Source organism: Nestor notabilis, unplaced genomic scaffold, assembly GCF_000696875.1.
Source record: "Nestor notabilis isolate BGI_N333 unplaced genomic scaffold, ASM69687v1 scaffold12490, whole genome shotgun sequence".
Classification (NCBI taxonomy): domain Eukaryota; kingdom Metazoa; phylum Chordata; class Aves; order Psittaciformes; family Psittacidae; genus Nestor; species Nestor notabilis.
Window position 1 is genome coordinate 17,590 of NW_009911658.1, and position 11,032 is coordinate 28,621.

The 11,032-nt window shown below is 39.5% G+C and overlaps 1 protein-coding gene across 1 annotated transcript in view; it reads right to left on the reverse strand.

The window, feature by feature from the left end:
- The window catches only part of DNAJC1 (DnaJ (Hsp40) homolog, subfamily C, member 1), a 75,313-nt gene that overhangs the window by 7,288 nt on the left and 56,993 nt on the right, over positions 1-11,032 (reverse strand). The window contains exon 9 of the mRNA XM_010015880.1: positions 9,446-9,565. Coding sequence (XP_010014182.1) covers positions 9,446-9,565 — 120 coding nt within the window. The remainder of the gene's footprint in view (positions 1-9,445; positions 9,566-11,032) is intronic.

Below are 11,032 nucleotides of genomic sequence, written 5' to 3' on the forward strand. Positions count from 1 at the left end.
CCTTCCAGTATCTGAAGGGGGCCTACAAGGATGCTGGGGAGGGACTCTTCATTAGGGACTGTAGCAACAGGACAAGGTAGTTTAAGCATTGGGTTTAAACTAAAACAGGGGAAGTTCAGGTTAGATCTAAGGAAGAAGTTCTTTACAGTGAGGGTGGTGAGGCACTGGAATGGGTTGTCCAAAGACGTGATGAGTGCTCCATCCCTGGCAGTGCTCAAGGCCAGGTTGGACGGAGCCTTGGGTGACATGATCTAGTGTGAGGTGTCCCTGAGAATGGTAGGGAGGTTGGGACTAGATGATCTTAAGGTTCTTCCCAACCCATTCTATGATTCTATTACTGTGAAAAGTTGTGCTAAAAGCCTGCCGTTATTGACAACAGCTTTCACCAGAGCATTAGCCAGCCATTAAGAAATCCTGGGTCTAGGGACACCTTAAGTAATAAGGATCAAGACTGTGAAACTGATTTAAGCAAAAGAACAGAAGAGGGCAGATCTCATATTCCTGCAGGTATTTGTACTGCTGAACAGACACACACATTCTTTTAAATGAATCAACTTTAAATGTTGCTGTTTCTATGCTCAAATAACCCGCTAGTCCATCAGGGATAACAGAAGTCACAAATAAGTCAGATGATCACACGCACAGTGGAACAGATTTTCTTAGACATATAAAGGTTGGATGCAAGCAATCAAATTGCTGAAGTAGAAATCAAACCACCTTACTATGGGACCTACAGAAAGAAGCTGCAGGAACAGTTTGCTTCTGAGGACTCCCTTCTGAACTCAGTTTCAATAGCTCTTCAGCCACAAAAAGACTTTACTGAAAGCAACTGGGATTAGAGGGATGATTTTATGTGATGAAAGCCAGACAGAGCTGGTTTCCTCCTGGACTGCTGACAATTAGTCCAGATTACTAGACTAGTTGCTACTCAACAAGACACCTAGCAGTAAAAACATTCCTCATTGTGACCATCCAGATGTTAGGTCTCATTACCCTGCACACCTGCCACCTCTTTCAGATGGGACAATCGATGCTTCAGAGGTGCACAGGATTAAAAAAAAGTATTATTCAGTCAGCTTAAAAGACCTGGTAGCACAGGCAAAAGAAAATTTTCCTGTCACATGAATGAGAAGCTACTTTTCATCCTGCAGGGAAGGCAGGCATAAAAAAGCACAGAACTGTGACAGACCTAGAGGGAAAACTCTGTAAAGAGAGGTAGAGTGATCCTACTGATGCCAGACAGAAACAGCCCTTTTGCAGAAAATGAAGAGCAACTCCTCACTTGTGCAGCAGCAGCCACCTCACTTCAGCTGACCCCTCCAGCACCCTGACCAGCCCAGCTTCACAGGACACTCACCAAGAGGGGTCTGAAGCCTTCGCCTGTCTCCTGGCAATCTTCTGTGAGCAACAATCTACCTTCCTTCTCTGGACAGGATGCTACTTTGGTTAGGATTGCACCAGATAATTACAGAAGGAAAGATGTCACATTTGGGAAGCCAAGTGGCTTGCTTATCCTCTACAAACCCCACCTTATTTTCTCAGAATGTTGTCAGAACCCAAGAGGTTTGTACTTCTTTAATTCCTTCTTGCAAGGAAGGATGACATGTTACTGTGCTACCGAAAACTGGAGGTTCTGATAGAATTGTTTACTATTCTTAGCATCTTCCTGAGCAGTTCTCTAAATATTTACTAAAGCTGCCATAGTTTCTCAGCATCAACTAACAGAAATTTGCCAGCCCCAGCAGCAGTGTTCTGTTCACCCTGTTGTTATCTTCCTGCATGCGCCCTGTCCAGTTATGTTGTACAAAAATACCAAGATCTGTGGCTTTATGGAAAAAATAATGTGGAAACAGCCTGTGAGTAGTTGAGTCTAATACGAACAATGAGGAATTTCTTGAATCTCTAAGGCTAACTTGAGTTATAATCACATCTTTCTCATAAAGGAAAGCCAAACATGGAAGGATTTTCATGCTTTCCTGGCTTTGTCAAAGTAGCAGGCTTTTGCAAACCTAACCTTCCAGAACAGCACAGAATAAATTGCCAAATTTAAAGTTCTCCTCTTAAAACCAAAGCGCTACCTGCTGCACTGAGTTGTTCTTCCAATCTAGATCTAAATAACCTTTTCATAGCAACCACAATTGTATCAAGAACCGTTTGACCTAAGACAGACAACAATAATGACCCATTCCTCTATTTTCGTGTGACAGACTCAAAATCTGCTGCTTTATAAACTGCCTTCCCTCCTGTAGACTAAAAGGGCTGCTAAAATTGTCTTCCAGTACTAACAGATTGGTGAAACTTCAAATACTGAAGCATGAAGCCAAATAATTCTCCATTTTCACAAGAATCCTAATTGGCAACTTACTAGACCTCTCAAAATGAGATGTTTCAAATCAGAAGATCCAGCTTTGTTTTGGCACTGCTTATAACAGTTCGCTTAGTAGATTGTTACCAACCTTCCCCAAAGTATGTAGCATAACTAGTCTTTTAACTACTGTTTCAATTACGTGTTGAATTTAATGCTAACACAACAAATGAGTATTTTAAGGACGCCATGCTTTTATTCTTGGAAGAACTAGGAAACCTTAGGAATTTAACTGAATTTGCTTATATCAACTAATTGCAGACAGCAACAGTACAGTTTTCTTATGGTTATGGACTTTGAAGCTATGTATGACTCTGAAGTGTGCCACAGCAGATGGAGAAGGGGTAGTTACATCTACAGAAATCCCCAAAACAACGAGTTCAATTACGAGGCAGTTTAAGAGGTGGCCTGCAAAAAAGGCAAACTCGGTCTAAATCACCAGATGTAGAACACTAGCAGCTCTCCAGTTTAAGTGTCCAAATACCCCAATAGTTAATTTAAAGCAGCAGCAGAATTGCTCCTTCTTTCAGGACACAGAAAGAGGAAGAACTTGGCAGCTAAAATTGTCAGGATGTTGGGAGACTTCAGAACATGCTTTTTCTTTTTTTGTCTGTTGAAATCCACACTGAGAATCTTTAGCTCAATACTATGGGCCCTCACATAAGAGTCGAGTTTGGCTCAAATACAACACCTGCTTGGACATCTTATTTCATGACTGTTGATGCAAAATGCATTGTCCTTCCTGAGTGTCAAATGATTTGAATTCTGCAGTGGAATTCAAACCCAGCTCACCAGAATGTATGTGGGACATTTACATTAATTCAAGCAACTCTAAAAAGTTGCAGCATCAATTTGGTGCCTGCTGTCTTCTGTAAAAAACTTTCTCCTTTAAGTGAGAAGAATACTCTGGTCATGCTTTATGAGAAGGAAATTAATCTATTTTACATTTGGGTCTGCAAAACCCATAGGGGCAACTGCAGGACTGCACAGAAGAAAACTTTGTACAGTGAGGGAACTGTATACAGCAACCATGTTTTCCTCCTCTCCAAGTATCACCAGAGACATTCTGGTGTGTGTGGGATTAGATAGGTGTTTTGAAGGTCTCGCTCTCAGAATGAGCGACCTACATGCAATCTAAATCCCATCTTAGACATTCATAACGTCTTCTGGACCTCAATCCAGAGGCAGGTCTTTATACTTCAATAAGCAACTGGAAGAACTACTGATTACATAAAATATATGCAAGCTGCTAAGGGTGAATATTTCAGAATATCCATGACTGGATTGCACAGTAACTGAGTTAACACAGACATAGTATACAAAATAAAATGGATCATTTCTCATATAGATGTTTTCTTGCTGGCAAGGTAATGAGCTTGCATTTGTCAAAAATAGGCATATGAAGTACAATGAGAGTGAACTCATGCAGTGAGACCTAAAGGCTGAAACTGTTGCTTGGAGGTATAAGAGACACCACAAAATAAGCACCCACCCAAACCTTTTGCTTTCGGGTTTCATGACTATTCAGAAAGTCTGCTCGAATATAGCCACCTGTCTACTGTTTTGCTGTCTACCTTAGTGTTTTTCTATACAGGCAGCAAATCCCAATCAGTCTGTTTTTGCAACACAAATGCATGAGATTAGTGACTGCAAGAGCAAACAGAATCAGTTCAAATCCTGTAAGACAAGTGAATGATATTACTTCACAAGTATGAAACCTGAGATCTCTTTGCCTTTAATTTAAAAAACCTGTACCTAATAATCACATTAAAGTCTGTTTGGCATGCGAGACAGCTTTTACTTCCTCTGTTATTTTTACAATTTGAACATCCTTTGTAGTTACTGAAATTCATTTATGCCTTTCAGCAAATTTTTTTTTAACTTTTTATCTATAAAGGTAGGTATTGTCAAGTACAATATATTTCTTTAATTTCACATCTAAGTGCTTCTTCTCAATTTTTGAATTCAGCAAAAGCTGACAATCATTATTATAAATCTTCATAAGGCTTAGCATTTGTCAAGTCAAACAATATTTTTTACAGAATAGTAGTTTTGAAACTCCACTCCATTCATTATTTATACTATGTTATAGGGTGTCCACAGTGCTTAGGAAATTCAGACATAACTTTCAAATTTTGTTTTAAATGGTCAATTATTTCCTTAAGTATTGGAGGACAGGAATGAGAACTAACCCTGGAGCAACAAATTCAGCAAGGAAAATGGGTCAAAGAACAGATGTTTGGAGGATGACAGAGAGCAGTGATACAGGTAACCAGGTCAGCAGGCAGGAATCCTGATTAGAGTTAACTGAACTCCATTTCCCTTTCATAATCAAAATACTTGAAAATCTAATTTATGACACCAGCTAACTGCAATAAAAATTACTTTAAAAGCTGTAGAAGCTTTCAGTTGTGAAAGCAATAAGATTTCATTAGAGTAAGCTGGTTGAAAATCATCTTTATGGGAAAAGATTGCTAAATTCCCGATATGCACATATTAAAATGACAATTAGCAATTTAAATAATTAAACATACTGAAAAAATGAGCACAACTTAACCTCATCTATTGGGTTGATTATTCATTGGCTGTTAAAAGATGTTTTCCTAGAGAGACGCAAGATAAACATATCCTATATTTAACATGACAAAAGTTAATAGTAATAAGCCTTCTCACAGTATGCCTGCACCATAGTTGCAAGCTTAACCTTGCTCGGAGCCAAACAGCACAGGAGTATGTTGCAAAGATATATATGCTGGTATCACATGAGGCAGCATAAATAGAAACAATAGAACTGAATGAGCTCAGGGGCACAACAGCCTGGACATAGCAGTTTATTGCTGGATTTTGGCTGGCAGTTTCCCAGTGGCCTGGAGCACATCATGTGGAGGTACCTGTCTGGACAGGGAATCTGGCAGACATACCCATATAATGGGCCTACAGTAATCCATAGTTCTGCAGTATTTTGGGAAATCACAATTAACAAACTTAAATGTCTACAAAATCCTAATTTGAGTAGTAGTAGAAAACAAAATCTGAAAGAACACTTTGTTAGGAATTACTGAATTTCAGAACAGTCAAGCTAAGGTATACTAACCAACTACAGTGACTATCTGGCTTTAATTTTACATTTGTTAAAATGAGTTCACACATGCTTTCAATTGTAGAGAAGGTTTTGTTTCCTCCCCTTTCCCTCCTAGATAGCTTGCATTTGCCAGTCTAATCATAGACCATATGAGGAGAAGAACCTAACCTCAGGCAGAATCACTACACTGACGTTGTTTCTTGCAGATGTTTGTGTAACCTGTTCTAAAGGCCTGCAAATATGGAGACTCCACAGCAGCTTATTCCACTGATCTATCATCTCCATTGTAATTCTTTGCCCCTCAATGTCTAAGTCTGCAGCCTGTGATAAAATTTGAGGTAATTACTTCTTACCCTATAAAACAATTACAGTGCACAAGTCCCTTTCTCTTTACAGCTTTCTTTCTATGTAGATGAGTATTTACATCCTTACTACACAGTTTCTTTCAATTCGACAACATGAATTCCTTCACAAGCTTTTCCAACTACTTATTCACAATCGATTCCCAAAATCACAATTACTTTCTTTTATTCTCATCTGGACTCTGTATTGAATCAGGTGTTTAAGTGCAATATTAAAAGCTAGAGACAAACTAAGGATGTAGGTGCAGGTTTACCATCCTCCTACTTGTATATTCTCAGTAAGCTGCTTGCCTTTTTCACAACAACTAGCTATTTCTTGACCTGTATCTAGCTCATTACCTCTGCTAATTCCCACGTTCCTTCTGCTTTTTAAGAGCTACCTCTATCCAGTTGTTTGGCATCTTTGATTTGTGAACCTCATCACCATCTTGCTGTGTGTCCTTGCATGTATTGTCTGTTTAACTAGATCCTATTTTTTGCATCTTTTTTTTCCAGTTTGTCCTGACCTTTTTGAATTCTACTCATCTTCCAATAGCTCTCTTAGCTAAGCTCCCATAGTTCCTCTTAGCTATGTAAGATTCAGATGTGCTCACCAGATTCTGGGGTATCAAAGCCATGTTCTAGCAAATCAAGGATTTGTTCAAACCTGAACAAATCTCTCAGTGAGTCTGACACACAAACTTGGGCTTTCATTGTATGTGAAAAAGCAGTGTCAAAGCCACAAGCATTCTAATGAAGCACTTTGCTTCATACTGTTCCAAACCTCATTAACTTGATGGCAGGAGAAAAATTCAGAAATATATTAAAAAACACTCTCCTCAAGTCACTTCATCCTGCTTAAAAACTGCCACTGGAAACAAATGTAGTTTGATGTAGGAGTTCACTTTTTTAAAAAAAGAAGGAGTTTAAGGCAATTTAAAATGGAATTTCTTTGGGGTGGTTAGAAAGAGTGAATTTCACTGATGCTCTTCTGGTATATATGAATGGTTTCAGCTTATTCTTGAAAAAGTAACAAAATATTTTTCTAACCTTTTTTTAGTGAGGAAGAAAGCTTCGAGACAGAAGCAACAATGGAAAGATCATTTTGGACTGGATTACTTTGAACTGTTTTTACTAACACCTATTTAGCTAATCTACTATTAAAAAGGGTTTAAATGCTTAAAATCACATGGACACAAGCACACTGTACCTTGTCAATCCCTTCTACTTCAGCTTTCTAACTGTGAAAGGAAACCAAGCCTTACTGCTCAATATTTTACAGGAAAAGAAACAAGCAGAAAGCGGCCTTAAGTTTTTAAAATGTGTTTCCTGTGTCACAGAAAATACTGCAAAAACAAATTCAAATTTGCCCTTTAGTGTTTTTCTTTTTTAAGATGCATTTGCCAGATAATACACATTTCAAACTCTCTCTGGCTTGACTAACTCTGCATTAGCTGTATGCAAGGGATTCCCAACCTCTGCTACACAAGCTATTTTGAAACAGCATCGCGTACACCAAAACTTACCTCCCTGCACCTCTGCCAGTAAAACAGGGAATAGTTGTTTGGGCAGCAAATGGTGCCTGCACATGCAAGCACCTCTTTTTCTGTGCACAGAGTTTAACAAAACCAGACGATTTTCCTGCAGCTTTAGTGTAATGTTTCTTATTCAACTACGATGATGCCCAAGCAAAGTAAGAATCCTTGCTGCAAATTTAGATGACTACTCTATGTCACCTTCAACAAACAAAGAATAAACTGTACATCTTGTTCAACAGCTGAATGGATATATCTGAAGTAGTTCCCAGTTTCCACATCCCTGAGATCCAGAGTTGTCAGTATGTTTTTGTTTAAGTGTTTCCTCTTACAACCTAATCACTGCAAAAGTAGCAGAACTCATTTAATAACTAGTCTGCATCAGGAAAGCTGACCTAGCACTATCAGCAGTTGGAAATTTTTAGAGAAGTAAAAACTTGTGTGGAGAACACTTACATTAATCATATAGTTGGAGGTCAATGGAAGAAAAAAGGATTACACTCAGACCTTTCTCCACACAGAAAACCCCCTGAAAATTCCTTTTTTTCATACAGGAAATGAGAGCTCTTAGAACATACCCCTTTCATTTCTCTTTCCAATTCACTGGAAAAAAAACCAAAAGCATGTTGCTCAAGACTTCTCTCCTTCCTAGTACTGGATGTGTGCAAGTGTGGTGGCCAAATGTATTAGCAAAGGTTTCTTAATAAAGAATGTTTTTACACCTGTATCAAGGAACAAAGCAGAAAATAGGTGCAAAAGGCAACTTAAGACAGTTTTAGTTTTGTGATCAGTATACGTGGAACCATTCCACGTCTGTGTTATCAGTATCAAGAAAATTAATCAGTTTCTCCAAAGCAATCTCAGATGTTTCCCATGCACACTGCATACTACCAAGCCATGTGAAATATTTTTGCTGTTATTATCTGCTTAGTAAAATGTAGCATCTTTTTAATAAAGTCACTGCAGTAGTATGAATACCACAAGGAGTGAGATAAACAACACTAAATAGGATAAACAAAAAACCCACAATTTCATTTGCGTAACAGGTTAGTAAGTTCATTCTTACATCCACTTACTTGCAAATAATATATGTTATTCTAAAATGACAAGAATGCAAATGGCTTGTTTTCTAGTATGTAGCAGAACTGTGTAGATGCATTAAATCTTTAAAAATAACCTCTAAAAATGTCTTTTTGTGATGATACCAACAAGGGAAAAAACCCCACTTAAGACGTACGTAAATTGCCCAGAAAGCTATAATGGGTTACGTTTCACTCTAGCCAGAGGCTTTGTTTCCCATTATTTAAGATAATTCCTGAAATGTAATAAATAAAGAACATCTAATCTCAAAATGTACATCAACAGATTTAAACATTATTCTCATTAACCCCTACAGAGCCTATAAAATAGGGTCAGCTGAAAGGGCTTTCAAATGGTCCTCAGCAGACACTACATCATGTTCTAGTGATCTATTGCTTGAAAAGGAAAAGTCTTTTACAGCCTAGCCCCTAAGGGTTTTAAGATCATAACACTTAAAATCCGTAAGTACAAGCTTTCTTTGATATCTGGTACGATACTATAAAATATGAATTAACAAGGCTATTAATCATTTTACACAACATTATTAACCATGCTATAATCCAGGAAAAAGGACTGAAATAGTATCATATGTATAACTTGCTTTAAAGTTTGTAAAAATATTTCAGTTTAATTAATGGAAACCACCTGTCTAAACACCATTAGCTCATCTACATTTTTTAAGGACTAGCTTAAAACAGAAATGTAATCTTTAACCAAGTCACACAAACATTCGCTTGCAGTGAAAGGAAGTTGCTACAAAACCTGAAGCGCATTGTTTTTCTGTTATTGGGTTACAGTAGCTCAAGTCTGTAAGCACCAGAATCCCCCATCCAGCTGATCAGTTACAGCTGTTAATTGTGTAGGGAGAGACTGGCTCACATCTGCTTCTTGCATAGTTAGTTAATGGTTCACTTCCAGGTCCTAAAAGGATTGTAGCCTCTCTCAAAAGACAATGTCGGCCCCCATACATGTCTGCCTTCTACACTGCCTGTCTTGTTCTGGTTTGTCACTCCCTATACAATGCAAATCTGAGTGAACTCACATCTGCCACTGATCGACCCAATTCGTGAGCAATCTTTTCCCATCGACCTGGAGTCCCCCCAGGGAACTTAACCATACTTCTTGTCAGCTGGCTGAGGTCCTCCTCTGTCCATTCAGGTGCCTGTAAAACATTTGTAAAACATTCATTACACTGGGATGGTGGACATATTTTTGTGAAGTAATACAGTGAAAAAAAAAAATCTTCAAAAGAATTCATCAAATCATGTAATAAAAATAATTAATAGCTTCAAGTATCTGGGTACTGTCTCCTCATGCTGTCGCCAAAAATGCATAAAACCAGCAGACTAACAGCAAGATATTAAGAATCCTTAACACTCAAAAATGCATTTTGTATATTATATAGACTAACACATTTAATTTCTATCAACATTTATACAATGTACATAGCAATATAAAATGCAGCAAAATAAAAAGCAACAACACTTTTGTGAAAGATTATGGGGTTATCCAGGGAGAAAATTAGAAGGGCTAAAGCCCAATTATAAATTAATCTGGCTATTGCTGTAAAAGACAATAAAAATGTTTCATTTAATATATTAGCAACAAAGGAGGGCTAAGGAGAATCTCCATCCTTTACTGGATGGGGGGGGAGGGGTGTGACAAAGCATGAGGAAAAGGATAAGGCACTTAATGCTTTCTTTGCTTCAATCTTTAACAATAACACCTGTTGTCCTCCAGGTACCCAGCCCCCCGAGCTGGAACAGGGATGGGGAGCAGAATGAAGCCCCCATAATCCAAGGGGAAATGGTCAGCAACCTGCTACACCTCTTAGACACACACAAGTCTATGGGGCCAGATGGGATCCACCCAAGTGTATCAAGGGAGCTGGCAGAAGTGCTCTCTGAGACACCTTCCATCATTTCCCAGCAGCGCTGGCAACCGGGAAGTCCCAGTTGACTGGAGCTTGGCAAATGTGACACCCATCTACAAGAAGGGCCAAAAGGAGGATCCAGGGAACTAGAGGTCTGTGAGCCTGACCTTGGTGCTGGAGCAGATCATCCTGACTGCCACCTCATGGCATGTACAGCACAACCAGGCAATTGGGCACAGCCAGCACAGGCTTATGGAAGACAGGTCCTGCTTGACCAGCCTGATCTCCTTCTATGACAAGGTGACCTGCTCAGTGGATGAGAGCCCAAAGAGTGGTGGTGAATGTTGTCACATCTAGTTGCCGACTGGTTCAAGTGGTGCTCCCCAGGGCTCAGTACTGGGGCCAGTTCTGCTTCATATCTTTACCAATGATATGGATGAGGGGACCAAGTGCACCCTCAGTAAGTCTGCAGCAACACCAAGCTGGGTGTGAGCGTTGTTCTGCTGGAGGATAGAAAGGCTCTGCACAGGGATCTGGACAGGTTGGATCCATGGGCCAAGGCCAGTGTATGAGGTTCAACAGAGCTCAGTGTCAGGTCCTGCTCTTGGGCTGCAACAACCCCAGGGCATGCTACAGGCTTGGGGAAGAGTGGCTGGAAAAGTGCCCAGAGGAAAAGGACCTGGGGGTGCTGACTGACGGCTGCTGAACGCAAGCCAGCTTGTGCTCAGGCAGCCAAGAAGGCCAAGAGAATCCTGG